A 19,106-nucleotide genomic window follows, 5' to 3' on the forward strand; every position below is an offset into this window, starting at 1 on the left:
CACGCCAGTTAGAATGGTTACCAGCTCCAAAATGTAATAGGTTGCTGCCACTAACCTGCTGACCAATTTGCTGTAACACACTCAAAGAAAATGTAATAGATCACTACCAATAATCCGCTGCCCAATTTGTTAGCACCGGCAGGCTTTAATACTCACAATACTTCGTCGGGGACTGTAACCCCTCTTTTAACTGTGGTACTCGGACAATCCTCAACTCAGGTTTCGGAAGGAGTCCGCCAGATGAGGGGATCGTCAAGGTGGGCAATTAATGAGAGAGGTCAAGGTAAATCTTACCTTGTGGGCCCAGCTGTCTCAGGTCACCGCCACCGAGTCGACCACTGACACTGTCTCACGAGACCCTCGTTTTTGGACTCCTGGCTTTGGCTTGCCAAATTGTCATACTGGACCGACCGATGCAAAGACAAAGTACCACAAAAACACTAACCCACGTAATTCTTTTTCAAACCTTTGTTCTTTACTCATAGCATGCTGTGGGAGAAGTTACAGGCTGATCTCCCAAAAGAGCCAGTCCAGACACTGCCCCCGAATTACACAATTCTCCACAATTTATAACGTTGATCAGGTAGCAGGAAATCTTACCATTACAAGTTTAGATAATATTAGAATCATTTTAATCACATGCTAAGATACAATTAGATGTAAAATAATCATTGGTCAGTTAGTTATAATTATTTCAAGTTAAAGCTAGCTCATCGGATCCTCATTCGGACCCTTCCCCTTTTCTCCAGAACATTCTAGCCCCTACACTATACTTCCCATATTTAGCTATACCTTGAACTGCTTCTGCAAGATCAGATATTTCCTTATTTGAGCCTTTGCCTGTCTCTAGAGAACAATGACTAGTACGTCACCGGTTGCAGGGTAAAGATTCTTTCTGACTGTCCAAAACAGTAAACTAAGGCACCCACAAGGTGATTGATCATTAATTAATGATTGTTCTCAGTCTATACCCCTATTTACCTACCCCTTCACACCATCACCAGGGCTTCACATGACCCTGATCTGGGGGGAGCCTAAGTCAGCGTTAAACCTTTCTCAAGAGTGACCTGCAGGTTTTAGCGGAGTGAAGAAGAGTCTTATACCTCCTGGACATGGTAAAAGTAGATTGGGAATAGCAACTTGCAGGCAAGTCTACACTTGACACACAGGAGTCCTTCAGAAGTGAAATAGTGAAAGCTCAGGGCCAGTGCATTCCCGAAAGTGTGTTTGGAATGGACAGCAAGTTCAAGAAACCCTGGATGTCAAAAGTTATTAATGAAGTTGGCCATCGTCCTCTGAATATACTGCTGCAGGGCTGTCCATTAGTCAGTGGGCAGCTCCCAACTAGTATCGTGGAAGCACAATGGGACATCTATCATCTTGCCATAGATGTTGCCATTCCTTTGTCTCTGTGTCCAACTTCTGGAACTCTGCCCAGCTCTTCTCCTGGTCACCATCAAGAGAAGGAGAGTAACTACCTCAAGGAAGTGGATGATCATGGTCTTGCCACTATGTCCTTCACCCATGCATGTGTTTATGAAATTGCACATTTAATTAGCATTTTATCTTTTGTTACAAGTTGCTTTGTTATAATTGGTGTCAGTATTAATTTTTAGTTTTGCTTTACAGAGAATACCGACAGAAAAGTAACATAACCTTTCACAACAATTACACGGTCTCGTACCGTGAATATCGACGATACTATTTCTACCCTGAAGGGTCAGCTGGAAACGAAAGCGATGAGCTGGTTTTCCCCAACATGATTACCTTGGTAGGTATGAACTTCACGCTAGTATTCTATGTCTGGAATGAGGAGCAAGGCTGCAAATGTCATGAGGTTATGATGGTGTAGCTTGTATTTTATAACAGTGTGTGTTCTAGTAGGCTTTTGTTGGGAATCGTAGTCGAATAATTTGTTTAGCTATTCTGTCTGTTTCCCTCCTTCCTTGTGTTTACATTGAGTGGTTTCTAACAGCCCTCTCCTTCAAACTTTCCACATTATAATAAGTTACGGATTCTCATTGCTGGTAAGAAACTTTCTTAAAACAGAGGTATCTAAGACCAGGCGAAGAGGCTTAAGGTGAGAAATGAGAGGTTTGGTGAGGAAGAGGGTGTTTGTTAGAACCTGGGGACTTCTCATCCTGCAGATCTAGTAATTTGTATGTGACCTCTCCCCTGAGTAATTTTCCAAAGCTCCTTTTTTCCAGTCCTAACTTGCGAATATTTCTGGGATGTCATTTGTGCCCCTGTCTAGTTCATCAGTTTTACAGGTGTTTCACTGAGGACCAGTACTCACTTGTGTTCAGGATCAGGAGGCATTTATCGTAGAAGAAAAAGTCAGGAATGAATGGTTTGAATACAATGCATAAAGTATTTTAAATATACACAGTTGAAATATTTCTATTTAATTTCAGGGTGCAGCTTTAATGGTTGAAGACTTGCCCTATCCTTTGAAAGTTGTGTTCAGCACAGCCCTGAAAGCCTTTAAAGAGACTCCATTTATTAAGAAGACTGTGAAGGAGATAATGTGGGGATATGATGATTCATTCATTGATTTTCTTAATCGAATGTTTCCAGGCATGCTCCCATTTAAAGGAAAGTTTGGGTTGTTTGCTGAGGTTTGTATATTTAATCCAGACAATTAAACAGTGCCTGTGGTCGAATCTGCCACTTAGAACAATTCAGAGAGATTAGTCAAAAATGGCTTTCCCTCACATAGTCATAGAAAAGTACAGCACAGAAATAGGCCCTTTGGCCTATCTAGTTTGTGCCGAACCATTTAAACTGCCTACTCCCATCAACCTGCACCAGACGCAATCCAGCTTGTCATCCACTGAGCCTGTCACCCCTCTGGTATCTCCTCCCCCAGGCAGTTGCTATGGGCGACCGCACAGCGCGAGTTGCTGATCCGTGAAACAACCGAGGTCATTCAGCTTCCCCACCATCAGTCTTTGCAATGAACCAACAAATTGGACATGCAGTGTTCTAAGTTATCAACGTACAACAGGGTCTTGCAATCACAAGAAAAAAATGTCCAAAACAATTTGCACCATTTGGGCTATGCATGACATCTCCTTTGCATGGGTGGCTGTAGCAGGTGACGACATGGTACCTAACAGGCCCATACCGTGAAACTCCATCGCAATCCAGCAATTTGTGAGCATGGTAGACCTGCATTTTTTTTTTGTGTTCTTAATATCGAGCAGTGTTTGACATTCATAAGAAACACGTAAAGGACACCATTGTTTGGACTGATACACTGCCATCTTACTGTCTACCTGTGGTGTCACTTTAAGGGAACTATGTGCTTGTAGAACAGAGACCAAGCAGAACGACAATCCTCACGGTGCATGTCATTGACCACGTATGTCCTCCCCTGGTTTAACTTCTCAAAATGCATCATCTTACACTTGTCCAAGTTAAATTCCATTTGCCATTTCTTCAGTAAGTGGAGATGAATGTTCACTCAAAATCTCCTCCACCTCCCATGGCTTTGCCCACAGATGACACGCTGGTCCTCCAGGAGGCCAACTCTATCCTGTTAGATTGGTGCTTAACTAGATCCAGCAGAAATTGCCAGGTGTGATGCACTGGATGGACCAGACAGACAGCTTTTCTCTATATATTATTAATTATTTTGTAACTTTAAGAACCTAAAATACTTGAACTGTAGACCTTCATCTTGGCATGAAAACGTAATGTCAATTTTCTCATTTCTTTACAGATGAACAACTCAGATTCAGGGTTGTTCACAGTTTATACAGGAGTTGATAATATCACCAAAGTTCACATGGTGGATAATTGGAATGGTTTAAAAGAGGTTTGTAAATGATGGATTTGTTAGAGTATTCTTGCTGTGTCATTGGCCAGTTTTTTTTCAAATTCTTTTTTATTCAAATGGAAAGTAATACCAGTGCCCCTCTTTTACCATTTAGATGTGACTGGAAGAGGAGATAAATGTCAGGATTTTGTGAAAGAGCTGGGGAATAGGAGCTTGGCAGATCAGATCAGACGTATTATAGTGCAGGAGAGTAGACAGCTCATCCATCCATTATCTCACGTCATTGTAATGGGGAAATTTTATATTTTATTTTGCGTTACATCCTCTTGGGTTGAATTCCAAGATTTGCTTTCTCACTTTTGGAGTCCAGCAACCCATTTAGCCTGAATGATTTGTTATCTGAGTGGAACACAAATATCGGGATGGCCAGAGGGTGGTAGTAGTTGGTTCGTATTCTGCCCAGAGGTCAGTGAGCAGGGGTGTTCTGCTTGGGTTTGTTCTGGGACCCCTGCTGTTGATTTTTAAAAATATATAATTTGAAAGTTTGCAGATGACATAAGGGCTGGTGGACTTGCAGATAGTGTATAGAGGGTTGTTGTAGGTTACAACAAGACATTGACAGGATGTGGAGCTGGACTGAGAAGTGGCAGATGGAGTTCAACCTGCTAAAGTGATCCATTCTGGAAGGTCAAATTTGAAGGGAGAATACGGGATTAATGGCATGATTCTTAGTGTGGAGGGACAGAGGGATTTTGGGGTACACGTCCATAGATCCCTCAAATTTGCTGTGCAAATTAAGGTGTACTGTGTGATGGCCTTCATTAGTCAGGGGATTGAGTTTGAGTCTGATTCCCCCACATTTGGAGGATTGTGTTCAGTTCTGGTTGCCTCATTTGGAAGGTTTAGAGAGGGTGCAGAGAAGATTTACCAGGATGCTGCCTGAATTAGAGAACATGTCTTACGAAGACAGGTTGAGCGAGCTAAGGCTTCTCTTTGGAATGAAGAAAGATGAGAGGTAATTTGGAGGTGTACAAATTAATTTGAGACAGTGAATAGCCAGATCTTTTCCCCAGGGTGGAAATGGCTAATTGGAGCATAATTTTAAGGTAACCAGAGGAAAGTGCAGAGGGGTTGTTAGAGGCAAGTTCTTTACATTGAGAGTAGGTGTGTGGAATTACCTGCCAGGGACTGTGGTAGAGGCAGATACATTAGTGGCATTTAAGAAACTTAGATTGGCACATGAATGACAGAAAAATGGAGGATTATGTAGGAATGAAGGGTTAGATTGAATTTAGGGGTTAAATGTCATCATAACATCATGGGCTGAAGCACCTGCACGGTGGTCTAATGTGTGTCCATCCTTTCCCATGGCTATCTTCAAACTAATAGAACTAGAGCCAACGTTACTTGCCCTGCTTCTGCTAAGAGGAGCTTTAGTTTTGCACTTTCCTGAGTCAGGCCCTTGAGATTGACTCGGGAAACATTCCTGGACACATTTCATAAATTCCTCCCATCCAGTCCCTTACTACAAAGGACCGTGAGAACAGCTGAGGGGGTCATGGGGGGTCTCCCTACCACCCATCGGGGACATTTATCAGCAACTGCCCATCCATCCTCTTTGAGACTCTACCATCAGGCAGGAGACGCTGATGTAGAAAAACAAGAACGGTCAGGATGGGAAACAGCTTCTTCCATCAGGCCGTTAGGCTTCTGAACTCCCTGCCACATCATATTCAAAGTGTCGCTGGTTAACCTGTTCCGTACCCTACAACATTTAATATAATGCACTTTTGTGTAATTCATCTGTAGCTTTTATCCATACTTTCATAAGTTATCATGTGTTATGTGCTTTTCCCCCCGATTCAAAGAAATGTTGACTCATTTCCATATACATGTATGTAGTTAAATGACAAACTTGATTTGACTACACTCTGGTTCTGGTTGGCCCAGTTAATACTGGGGACTTGCAAATTCCTACCAACGCAACTGTATAATTTTTACACACCACAGATTTCCACTGACTATAGTACAGTCCCATTAGCGATTTATTTTTTTTTTCAAATACATTTCTTCCCCCCCCCCCAATTTGACCTCTCTGGACGATCCCCCCGGAATGTCATCTCTAAGTACTGCTGATATGTGTTCCCTTCCCTCACTACACTGGAGCCCTGCTATGCCTGTGGTGTCTGTGCTGAAACACTGAGCTGCCTGCCCTGCTTTTCTCAGCTGTGTTTGTTACAGCTCAACATCCCCAGCCCTCAGAGCCAATCCATGCTCTTGAGTTCATCCTCTAACCTGTATACCCTGAGCATTGAAGTTGATGCTGTTTAACTGGGTATTCCTTTCCTTCCCTTTACTGTGTCCCAGCTGCCCTGATTACTGATTACTAAACCTGCTCTTGCTGGCAGACTACTTCATCCCATGTCTTGTTCCTGCTCAGCATTCCCCACCCCCCCAGTCTAGTTTGGCTAGGTAGGTCGTAGTGAGGAGCTGACGGGTATACGAGTGCAGTACAAAACCAGGAAATGTTTTACTAAATGCAGACTCTTTCCCTCTTGATCCAGGTAAACTACTGGCACACTGAACAGTGCAACATGATTAATGGAACAGCCGGTGAAATGTGGCCTCCGTTCATAACTCCATCAGATTCATTAACCTTTTACAGCCCAGAATCTTGTAGGTAGGAGACTGAGCACAACTGATCATAATCATACCTTTGCTGCTGTGAAGTATGTTGTCTCTGGCCTACCTGTAGGGCGCGACACATTGCTGGTCAGATAGGACATAGCACAGGAACAAGCCTTCAGCCCACGAGGTATTGTACTAATTAAACGCCTAACTGAACCAATCCCTTCTGCCTGCATAATGTCCATATTCATCCATTCTCTGCACGTTCATGCCAAGAGCCTCTTGAATGCCTCTATTGTATTTTTATGTACCACTGTCTATGCCAGCGCATTCCAGGCACCCACCACTGTTTTGAAAAAAACACTTGCTCCATACATCTCCTTAAATTTATCCCCTCCCACTTTAAATGCACATCCTCTGGGGGGGGGGGAGGTGGAAGATGCTGCCTCCTGCTCTTATCTACACCTCTCATAATCCTATAAACCTTTGTCAGCTCACCTCTCCGCCTCCCCTGCTCCAGAGAAAACGGCCCAAACTCATTCAACCTCTCCTCGTGGCACACGCCCTCTGAGCCAGGCAGCATCCTGGTGAACCTTTTCTGCATCCTCTCCAAAGCCTCAACATCCTATAATGAGGTGACCAGAACTGTATGCAGTACTCCAGATGTGGCCTAACTAGAATGTTATAAAGCTGCAACATAACTTACTGACTTAAACACAATTTTTTTTATATATTGGCATCCATTAGTCTCATGAGACCATGGATTTGCGCCTTGGAAGGTTTCCAGGGCGCAGGCCTGGGCAAGGTTGTATGGAAGACCGGCAGTTGCCCATGCTGCAAGTCTCACCTCTCCACGCCACCGATGTTGTCCAAGGGAAGGGCACTAGGGCCAATACAGCTTGGCACCGGTGTTGTTGTAGAGCAATGTGTGGTTAAGTGCCTTGCTCAAGGACACAACATGCTGCCTCAGCCAAGGCTCGAACTAGCGACCTTCAAATCACTAGACGAATGCCTTAACCACTTGGCCACGCGCCAACACTTAAACACAATACCCTGACTAATAAAAGCAAGCATACCATAGGGCACCTTCACCCCATCACCCTGCACAGCCAGATGCAGCCCAACATCTCTCTATACATCAACACTTAATAATCTTGGCTTTCCCTTTACATTTGATCTCCTAATTTGCAACAGCTCCCATTTGGCTGGGTTAAGTTTCACTGTCCATCTCCTTGCCCATGTTAGTGACTGACCTGTAACCTGGCACTGTTCTGCACTATTCAAAACACCAGCAGCCTGTGACCCTACTAACCCATCCACTTGCATTTTTTATTGGGGCGATCCCTGTAGAACACAACTAGATACAGACCTCCAGCCAGAATGAGTCTCATCGATCACTACCCTCTGCCTTAATAGGCAAGCCAGTTCTGAATAACATTCACCGAGACCTTGTCACGCACCTTACTAAATCCATACAGACAACATCCACATTTATTGATTGCCTTTGTCCCTGGCTCAAGGGAAAAATAATCAAGTTAATAAAAACATGACTTGCTTCACTCAGAACCCTGTTGGCTTTCCCTAATTGGGAGACACGGTAGCATACTGATTAGATTATGAAGACACGTAGTCCTCTTTTATTGTCATTTAGTAATGCATGTATTAAGAAATGATACATTATTTCCGCCGGTGTGATATCACAAAACACAGGACAGACCAAGACTGAAAAAACTGACAAAACCACATAATTATAACTTATAGTTACAACAGTGCAACAATACCATAACTTGATGAAGAAGTCCGTGAGCACAGTAAAGTTTAAAGTTTCTGAAATGTCCCACATCTCACGCAGACGGGAGAGGGAAGAAAAACTCTCCCTGCCACGCCGACCGCAATCTGACTCTGAGTCATCTGAAAACTTCGAGCTCTGATCAGCTCTCCGACACCGAGTACTGAGCGCCATCTCTGTCCGAACGGTTCGACCTCCTTCTCGGTCGCCAAAAGCAGGCAAGGCCGGGGATTTTGAGGCCTACCCTCCGAAAGATTCCTGACCACACAGTAACGACAGCAGTGAACGGGCGTTTCAGAAATTTCTCCAGATGTTCCTCTGTGCTTTCACATCCATTCTGCGTCAAATCAGAATTGTCCACGGCCCCTATTTAACAGATACAATATCATTTTTCACCGGAGGGCTGCGCACGTGCAGGCGGGCCACCATCTTCTCCTCTCGCCTTTACAGTACTGGTACCCTGGGTTCATTTCCCACCACTGTCTGTAAGGAGTTTCTGTTCTCCCGTGAATACATGGGTTTCCTCTGGGTGCTCTGGTTTCCTCCCACAGCCCAAAGTGGATTATTTGATCACTGTAAACTGTCCTGTGATTAGGCTAGGATTAACTTGGTGAATTGTGTGGTGGTGTGGCTCGAAGGGCCAGGAAGGCCTACTCCACGCTCTATCTCAAATAAATAAATAGATGGGCTATGGTTTTCCAAATGCTCAAATCCTATCCCTAACCATTGTCTCCATTAACTTCCCGATGGCTAATATGAGACTCACTGGTCTATAGTTTGCAGGATTATCCTTTCTTCCCTCCTTGAACAGTGTACGTCAGCGACTCGCCAGTTCTCTGTGGCTGGTGGATCCATGTAAATACAGGACTGCGGCAGGTTGAGGAAAACGCTTGTATCCTGGAAATTGGAAGAAGAAAACCATGAAACTCAGTCCTGTTTCCCACCTTGTTGTTCTATCCCATAAGATAGAGAGAAAAACTCGGCCTGTTGTCTGCTCCAACATTTCATCATGGCTGATCCATTTCCCTCTCAACCCCATTCTCCTGCCTTCTGCCTGCAGTTTCTCTCCCCCCATCTCCATGCCCTGACTAATCAAGAACCTATCAACCTCCAGCTTAAATGCACCCAATAGACCTGGTCTCCAGATGCCTATGGCAACAAATTCCCCAGATTCACCACCCTCTGGCCTAAGAAAACCCTCCTCATCTCTGTTCTAAATGGACATTCCTTTATTCTGAGGCTGTGCCTCGGATCCTAGATGCTGTCTTCCCCTTTCCCCCTAAACTCTAGTGAGTACGGGCCCAGAACCGTCAAATGCTCCTCATGCAATAACCCTTTCATTCCTGCAAGCATTCTTGTGAACGTCACCTGAACCCTCTCCAATGTCAGCACATCCGTTCTTAGATAATGGGCCCAAAACTGCTCTCAATACTCCAAGTGAGGCCTCACCAGTACCTTCTAAAGCCTCAGCATTACATTCTTGCTCTTGTATTCTAGTCTTCTGGAAATGAATGCATTTGCCTTCCTCACCACTGACTCGATCTGCAAGTTAACTTTTGGGGATTCCTGCACGAGGACTCCCAGGTCCCTTTGCACTAAGGATGTTTGAATTTTCTTCCCATTTAGAAAATAGCCTGGGAGTTTATTCCTTCAGCCAAAGTGCATGACCACACCCTTCCCGACACCCGCCACCTCTTTGCCATCTGGTGGAAGGAGGTCCTGTTATGCATTTCAGCCTGTCGGTAGTTTCAAGTAGCAAACTATTCAGAAATTTCTCCTGTGTGCTGTTAGGTTGCAGGGGCGCCTGGAACTCACTCTCTGAGAGGAGTGTATGATCAGATCAGACCATGTATATGGGACATATCAGTGGCACTGGTTTGTGATATTTGCATGGGTTAATCAGTCTGTAAGCTGTACTCTGTGTAAATGGGTCCTTCAGCCCAATGACCCCATGCCTATTTACACGTACCCGTTTGCCTGCATTAAACCCATATCCATGCAGGGGTTCCCAAACTAGGATCCATGGACCTCTTGCTTAATGGTATTGGTCCATGGGATAAAAAAGCTTTGGTCTATACCTTTCCTACCCAAGTACTGGCCCAAAAGTCTGATGTTCAACCATCATTTTTGTTTTGTTCTAAGATATCCACTACCTCCTATGTGGAATAACAACCATCAGATCTCCCTTTTATTTCACCCCTCTCACCTTAAGCTCTCTGGTTTTAGACCTCCGACCCTCAGGAAGAGACTGACCATCTACTTGTATGTTCCTCAATCTTATAAACCTCAGTAAGGTCATCCCTTAGCATCCCACTGAGGCCAAATCCACCCAGCTTGTTCAAACTCTCCTTGTACAGCCTTCCAATGCAGGCAACATCTATACTAATCTGTTCCACAATCTTACTACCACATCCTCCCTGCAGTGTGGTGACCAGACTTAGACAATATTGCAGATGTGACCCGACCTGTCCAAACATCTCTTATAGCACCGGAGAGCAATTACAACAGGGATACAGGCCTTTTGGCCCACAGTGTCCATGCTGCCCACAATGCCAATTCCAATTCAATGCTTCTGTTTAATATCAGAGAATGTATACAATATCCAGCCTGGATCTCTTACTCTTTGCAGACATCCTTGAAACAGAAGAACCCCAAAGAGTGAATAACAGAAAGATGTTAGAATCCCTCTCCCCCACACAAGCACCTACCTCGGCAAAAGCATTAGCCCCTCACTACCCACCATGCAGGCAATAGCAGACCCCCAGAGAGACCATGATCTAGTGTCCATCCCAACTCTTCGACATGACACAGGCACATAATGGGGGGGGGGGGTATTGCTCCTGCCACAGCAAACAGCTTGCTGTTTCGATGTTAGTCTGCAGCGTTGCTTTGTGTTTCTCTCTTCCCCCACCCGACTCACGAATTGGCAGCAAAGTCTCTCACCATCGAGCAATCGCCCAAGTGCAGGGGCCTCTGATAGTCATATCCTCTGTCTAGATTTCCAATCTCCTGCAATGCTTCAGTCGGTGACACTAGCGCGGAATCAGGTCGTTCACAGGGCAAACATCTTCCTGACTATTCCCGGAGATATCACTAACGCCAGCTCTGAGAGTGGGAACCCACCACCCTGAAGAACTGTAGCTGTAGATCAGACTCCAACAGGACTAGCCACCTTGAAAAGGGGAAAAAAGAGACATTAAAGATAGTTTAAACTCTTTCACAGATGTTACAAAGAAGTCGACCTTTTACGTTTGTTCCTTATCCCTCTAAGTCCCATCCCTCAATGTATCTATCCTAGACACTATTATCCCTGTTTCAAACACTTGCTTTGGAAGCCTGTTCTGTATACTCATACCCTCTGTGTGGGTAAAAAAAAAGTTGTTCCTCAGGCCCTTTCATAGTCTTCTCACCCTAAAACTGTGCCCCAGAATTTTGGACTACCCTAATCTGGTGGAAACGCTAAAGAATATCTTCTTGATAGTGTTGAGAGTTTGGATGTATCTACTGTGAGAAGACTGTTTACTCTGATTTGCATAAAGACATTTTGCAGCAACTGACTATGGAAGCTTTGTGACTGGTCATCAAATCTATCCATACTATCCTTTATCCTTCACAGTCACATACTTCCAGATACTGACTGCAATGTTTCACAGTAAACCCAACTGTCTTCCTCGGGCACAAGTTAGTCAAAGGACGTCCCTCTAGGGACACTCCTTTATATACCCTCTAGAGTTAGCAGGGCACGAATGGGGATTAATGTTTGATCCTGATTGGCTGGATCTGAATTACCTATTCCTGATTGGCTAGTTTGAATTGGTCTTGTTCTGATTGTTTTTATTTTAAAGGCCAAACTCTCTTTAGGAATGTCTGGTCCCAGATTAGAGCTATCTCTATACTCTTAGAACCTACATTTAGATCCTCTGCATGCTCCATCTGCAGTGATTTCCTAATCTTTCTCTTGCAAGCATTCTCTTCCTTGCCAAGGATGTTGGCCTCATCAAACCTTGGCCTACATGAGCATGATAGGTAGTGTTCAGCAATCCCCATGCCCGGCTCTCTCTCGAGAGGGTATATAAGGGGGACATCATTTGACTGACTTGTACCTGAGGAAGACAGTCAGGTTGACTGCTGAAATGTTGTGACCTGTATCTGTAAGTATGTGACTGTTAAGGCCAAAGATTATTATGGATAGATTTTACAGCAACATCATTAATATGCCTTTTTTTTAAATGAACAGAACACTGGAACTAGTGTATGAGAAATCCGGTTGGACATTTGATATCCCATCTTTCCGCTACATCGCCCCAAAGACCATGTTTGCCAACGGAACGGTGTACCCCCCCAACCAAGGCTTCTGCCCGTGCAGGGAGTCTGGGGTTTTGAATGTCAGCACATGCAGGCACAGTGAGTACCTTGGTGTCTAGGCCTTCATCAAGGCCAAAGAGCAGTACATCATGGAAATGGGCTCGCGAAGCTTCCCCTCAAATCCCCCTTAAATATTTCACCTTTCACCCTAAACCTATGACCTCTAGTTCTACTCTCACCTGACCTGAGGGGAGAAAGCCAGCTTACATTTACCCTAAACAACAGGAATTCTGCAGATGCTGGAAATTCAAGCAACATACATCAAAGTTGCTGGTGAACGCAGCAGGCCAAGCAGCATCTATAGGAAGAGGTGCAGTCGACGTTTCAGGCCGAGACCCTTCGTCAGGACTAACTGAAGGAAGAGTGAGTAAGGGATTTGAAAGCTGGAGGGGGAGATGCAAAATGATAGGAGAAGACAGGAGGGGGAGGGATAGAGCCGAGAGCTGGACAGGTGATAGGCAAAAGGGGATACGAGAGGATCATGGGACAGGAGGTCCGGGAAGAAAGACAAGGGGGGGGGGTGGCCCAGAGGATGGGCAAGAGGTATATTCAGAGGGACAGAGGGAGAAAAAGGAGAGTGAGAGAAAGAATGTGTGCATAAAAATGAGTAACAGATGGGGTACGAGGGGGAGGTGAGGCCTTAGCGGAAGTTAGAGAAGTCGATGTTCATACCATCAGGTTGGAGGCTACCCAGACGGAATATAAGGTGTTGTTCCTCCAACCTGAGTGTGGCTTCATCTTTACAGTAGAGGAGGCTGTGGATAGACATGTCAGAATGGGAATGGGATGTGGAATTAAAATGTGTGGCCACTGGGAGATCCTGCTTTCTCTGGCGGGCAGAGCGTAGATGTTCAGCAAAGCGGTCTCCCAGTCTGCGTCGGGTCTCACCAATATATAAAAGGCCACATCGGTGCTCCCAGAGAAAGCAGGATCTCCCAGTGGCCACACATTTTAATTCCACATCCCATTCCCATTCTGACATGTCTATCCACGGCCTCCTCTACTGTAAAGATGAAGCCACACTCAGGTTGGAGGAACAACACCTTATATTCCGTCTGGGTAGCCTCCAACCTGATGGCATGAACATCGACTTCTCTAACTTCCGCTAAGGCCCCACCTGCCCCTCGTACCCCATCTGTTACTCATTTTTATACACACATTCTTTCTCTCGCTCTCCTTTTTCTCCCTCTGTCCCTCTGAATATACCTCTTGCCCATCCTCTGGGCCACTCCCCCCCCCTTGTCTTTCTTCCTGGACCTCCTGTCCCATGATCCTCTCATATCCCCTTTTGCCAATCACCTGTCCAGCTCTCGGCTCTATCCCTCCCCCTCCTGTCTTCTCCTATCATTTTGCATCTCCCCCTCCCCCTCTAACTTTCAAATCCCTTACTCACTCTTCCTTCAGTTAGTCCTGACGAAGGGTCTCGGCCTGAAACTTCGACTGCACCTCTTCCTATAGATGCTGCTTGGCCTGCTGCGTTCACCAGCAACTTTGATGTATGTTCCTTACATTTACCCTATCTATACACCTCATAATTTTGTATATATCGCTATCAAATCTACCCTTATTCTCTTACTCTCCACGGAATAAAGTCCTAGCTTGTAGAGAAAGGATGAATAACACCCTTGTAAGTTTTCTCTATACTTTGAAGGGGTTGGAGAAGAAAATTACAGAGGGGTGCAGGGCCCAGGCCCAAATGGGGGTGGCATGGTGTTGGGGCTGCTGCCTTTCAAGGATCTGATATCACTCCTGACCTCTGGTGCTGTCTATGTGGAGTTTGCACGTTCTCCCTGTGCAATGCGTGCACGATGCTGGAGGAACTCAGCAGGTCGGGCAGCATCTGACCTAGTGAGGTAGGTGGAGGGGCAGGGAGTGTGCAGAAGGGCAATATTAGGAGAATGAGCAAAGAAGTGTCAAAGGGAATCCAGTGTAGGACAGTTATATGGTCATGCACTTTGTTAGAAGTGAAGGTGTTGACTGTTTTCTAAACAGGAGCAAATTCAGAACTCAGAAGCGCAAAAGGGGTCCTCGTATAAGATTCCCTAAAGGCTAAGTTGCAAGCTGAAATAGTGGTAAGAAAGGCAAATTCTGTTCTGATGTCTTATGGTCTTATTTGTGGAGAGAAGTAAACAGTTGATGTTTTGGGCTGAGACCCTTCATTCCATATTTTATTCCCCTCCACAGACGCTGCCTGACCTGCTGAGTTCTTCCAACATTTTTTGTGTGTGTTGCACAGGGAGAAGGTGCAAACTCCACATAGACTGCACTAGAAATCAGGAGTGAACCCAGATCCTTGGAACTGAAAGGCAGCTACACCAACATCTATACCACCCCCATTTGGTCCTGTGTCCTGTGCCTAACCTGCCTGCATCCTGCAAAGTTGTTGCATCCCTCTGTAATTTTCTTCCCCAACTCCTTGCAAGGGTGCAGGGGAAACTTGCAAGGATGTTTATAACAAAAGGTGGAATAAGTTGGGACTTCATTCTCTGGAGTGTAAGAGAATAAGGGTAGATTTGATTGAGATATAAAAAATTACCTGTAGAATCTCTTGTATCTCCATTCTTCCCGTGAGTTGTCAAGTATTCTTGTGTCTCCAATTTCCTTTCATGTCACAGAGATGGGTTAATAGGTACATTGTCTCTGAAAATTGGCTGTGGTGGATGGAGGATTGGAGGAGTCTGAGAATGGGACGTGAGAATGGGAGATGAATAAAATGGGCTCGGGTAGCATTGGTGAAACGTGGTTGTAGAACTGAAGGTCCAGAGGACCTACTCTGAATCGGTCTCAGTGAGGCTTGGCTTTGTGTCTGCAGAATCAATTTCATGAAACTTCAGTTTGCTATTTGTTTTGTTTTTTTCCTCTCTGCACATCAGGTGTTTGATGGTCTTTTTTTAAAGGTGGGTTCTATTGGGTTTCTTGGTTTTGTGGCTGCCTGTAAGAAGACAAATCTCAAGGTTTTGTACTGTATACATACTGTTAATAAATGTGGTTGTGGTTGGTGTCCATCTGTTTCGAAGGACAATGGGTAATGATCATCATCACACCCTGGGTGGAAGGTATGGAGATCCTGAGATGCCCAGTCGTCAAGATTCCCCTCTCGGCCTCACCAGTGTAGTCCAAGGATACGTTTGGCACAAGCTTGGCTGCAGGAGCTGCTGGAAGGATGTTTAAAGACGTCCAGCCGCCTTAGGGGCTCCACTCCGGGTTTGCTGTCTGGCTTTTACTCCCGTAGCCATCGTCTCTCCCAAAGCTGCCCACAAGGCAGTGGGGCCATTTACCCAATGCTGGGGACCTGGTTCACGAGCACCAGGGCACGTCCACACACTGGTGGGCCTGCGTGCCACGAGTGCAGGGGCCAGACCTCCTCCCCGTCCTCTGTAGTTCAGCCTGAGTTCAGTTTCCGTGTGTCGCCCGTGGGGAGACACTACGTGAGGCTTGCTGCTGGAGAGGCTTGTACTAGCAGGGAGAGACTTGCGCATCCTTTTCGCAGGACTGCCAGCAAGCGGTGGAAGCTGAAAGTGAGAGCGACAAGCACTACCGCTTTCGACACATCACGACAACCATTTTAATAATTGTACTTTAAACTATTGCCACTGACTCTGCTTGTAAAATAATTCCAAGTGGAGCCAATTTGTTTTGGTTTATTAATTTCTGTACACAATAGATTTGGTCCAAATACACACCTTATTTGTATATCTCTTTATAACCTTTTCTTTCCTTAACTGATCATCTCTGAGGCCTCCGTTGGTCAGGCTCGACCATGGATGTTGTGTCCTAGCTGTCTAGGTACTCAGGCCAGGGCAGTACGATATGGAGAGTGAGCTGTTCCCCCCTCTCCACATAGCTGATGAACCCAAAGGAACGGCGGAGACTGATACAGTTTGACACCAGCAGCATCGCAGGAGTTGCCAGTCAGCATTGAACTCAATGTAGGACTGCCTTAGGGATTCCAGCTCCGGATTTTTCCCTCTGGGTTTACTCCCAAAGCCTTCCCCATGAGTGGAGTGGAGGTTTGAGATCATTTTTCTCTCTAGGTGTGCTGATGAGCTTGTTTAAAGCAACCGGTTTTAAGGCAGCAGTAACTCACCTTTGACCCTTCTCCGATCAATAGAAATGTAAGTCACTAAGCTGCACATGAAGGCCAGGAGCTGGACTTGGTTGTCAGAGGGTATTTGAGACACACACCATTCGGTGCATTTAATAGATAGTGAGAGCTTGTCCCCATCACCACCCTGGCTATAACATCCTTGAGGAACCTAACTGATCATATGCACGTGGTAGTCAGTGATGCATTTTGTAGGTCTGCTCTGGTTAAGTGAGCCTTTGGGTTATGCCTTTTCATTTTGTTTTTCAGATTCTCAAGTCTTCATTTCGCATCCTCACTTCTACAACGGCGACCCTGCACTGTGGGAGGCTGTGGACGGGCTACACCCCAGTGAGAAAGACCACGCACTGTTCGTTGACATCCACCCGGTAAGATCTAATTCAATGATGATTCAGATGGAAAATTAACTTAATTCTATTTGCCGACAAGTTGTGTTACGTACACTTCACAGCCGAGATGTAGCTTTCCTCTTTGAAGCACTATAACTTGGTGTATTAGTATGATTGAAATATCAAACAAAATAATTTATTGAAAATGTTTCCATTGTTGTACGTAGCCATGTACACTGAAAATCTGCAGCGAAAACTGAAAATACTGGAAACGCTCCTCAAGCCATCTGAAAACCTGAACCATTGCCTCGCTGATAGCAAAGGTTTTGCTCATGAAGATACATTTGTAGATTGTGCAGGATCTACTCCGGGAGGATATCTTTATTCCTCCAAAATTCACTTATCAAATGACATTGCATTGACCATTGGCCTACCCATCTTAAAACTTGATCAGTTTTGCCCTGCCAAAGGGTCTTGGCCCGAAATGTCCACTGTACTCTTTTCCCTAGATGCTGCCTGGCCTGCTGACATTTTGTATTTGTTGCTTGGATTTCCAGCACCTGCATATTTTCTCTTGTTTATTTTCAGTTTTGTCCTGCAGCTTAAGACTACCTTGCTCACTACTGAGTGACCAGTTTTCATGCAATCCGTCAAATTACTGATCACGTCTCTTTAATAGACAGTATGTAATGAGCAGCAAGGGTCCTTGTGGTACTCCAGTGGTCACAGGTCTCCACCAGCATGTTGCCAGTTTTGGATTAAATTTGCCAACTTGGGCTCTTAAGTTTTTGGGCCAGTCGCCATGTGGCTCCTTGTCAAAGACCTCACTGAAGGTCATGTAAACCACATCTACTGCACTGTTCTGACTGACATCTTTAGTTGCCTCTTCAATGAAGATCTATCAAATGGGTTAGACATACTCTACATAATCTATGCCTGTCTAGAAGATATAGGAGCAGAATTAGGCCATTTGGCCCATTGAGTTGGCTCCACTATTTCATCATGGCAGATCCATTTTCCCTTTCAGTCCCAATCTCCTGCCTTCTCCCCGTATCCTTTCATGTCCTGATTAATCAAGAATCTATCAACTTCATCCTTAAATAGATCTAATGACTGCCTCCACAGTTGCCTGTGGCTACAAATTCCACAGATTCGCCATCCTTTGGCTCAAGAAATTCCTCCTCATCTCCGTTCTAAAAGGGTGCCCCTCTATTTTGAGACTGTGTCCTCTGGTCTAAAACTCTCCACTATAGGAAACTTTCTCTCCACATCCACTCTATTGAGACCTTTCAATGTTCTTTAGGTTTCAATGAGATCCCCATTCATTCTGTATTCTGGTGAGTACAGGGCCAGAGCCATCAAAATGCTCCTCATATGATAAGCCTTTCAATCCTGGAATCATTTCCATGAACTTCTTTTGAACCCTCTCAAATGTTAACACATTCTTTCTTAGATAAGGGGCCCAAGACTGCTCTCAGTAGTCCAAGTGAGGCCTCTCCAGTGCCTTATTGAGCCTCAACATTACATCCTTGCTTTTAAGTTTTAGTCGTCTTGAAATGAATGCTAACATCACATTTGCCTTTGTCACCACCACTCAAGCTGCAAGTCCATTTGACTGATCTTTGTTGAAGAGGTAACTAAAGATGTCAATGAGAGTAGTGCAGTAGATGTGGTTTACGTAACCTTCAGTGAGGTCTTCTTCACGGGGCCGCGTGGCGACTGGCCCAGAAGCTTCGAGTCCAAGGGGCTGTGGGCAAGTTGGCAAATCTAATTCAAAGCTGGCATTATGGCGTGGAGGGTACACCTAAAAGCCTGGGACCTCCTTTCATAATCTTGTATCCTTCAATCAGTTCTCCCCTCAGCGTCTGACACTCCAGAGAAAACAACCCAACTTTGTTCAGCCTCTCCTTGTAGCTCATACTCTTTAATCCAGGCCACATCATGGTGAACCTCTTCTGCACTCTTTCCAAAGACTCCACAAATTTTCCTGTAATGGGACATCCAGAACTGCACACAGTACTCCAGATGTGGCCTAACCAAAGTTTAATACAGCCGCTACATGACTTCCTGGTTAATGTCCCGACTGATGAAGGCAAGCATACCTTGTTC

General features: G+C 45.1%; 1 protein-coding gene across 8 annotated transcripts in view; it reads left to right on the forward strand.

The window, feature by feature from the left end:
- scarb1 (scavenger receptor class B, member 1) overlaps window positions 1–19,106 on the forward strand; it is a 72,801-nt gene that overhangs the window by 32,026 nt on the left and 21,669 nt on the right. For all 8 annotated transcript variants that reach the window (XR_010021231.1, XM_063073990.1, XM_063073991.1 and 5 more), the window contains exons 4-9: window positions 1,630–1,771; window positions 2,415–2,618; window positions 3,725–3,820; window positions 6,346–6,461; window positions 12,436–12,602; window positions 16,918–17,036. Coding sequence is in view for 7 of the 8 variants with exons in the window: in XM_063073990.1 (XP_062930060.1) it covers window positions 1,630–1,771; window positions 2,415–2,618; window positions 3,725–3,820; window positions 6,346–6,461; window positions 12,436–12,602; window positions 16,918–17,036 (844 nt within the window). In the remaining variant the exon portion in view is untranslated. The remainder of the gene's footprint in view (window positions 1–1,629; window positions 1,772–2,414; window positions 2,619–3,724; window positions 3,821–6,345; window positions 6,462–12,435; window positions 12,603–16,917; window positions 17,037–19,106) is intronic.

The sequence above is a fragment of the Mobula hypostoma genome, chromosome 21 (assembly GCF_963921235.1).
Source record: "Mobula hypostoma chromosome 21, sMobHyp1.1, whole genome shotgun sequence".
NCBI classification, from domain to species: Eukaryota; Metazoa; Chordata; class Chondrichthyes; order Myliobatiformes; family Myliobatidae; genus Mobula; species Mobula hypostoma.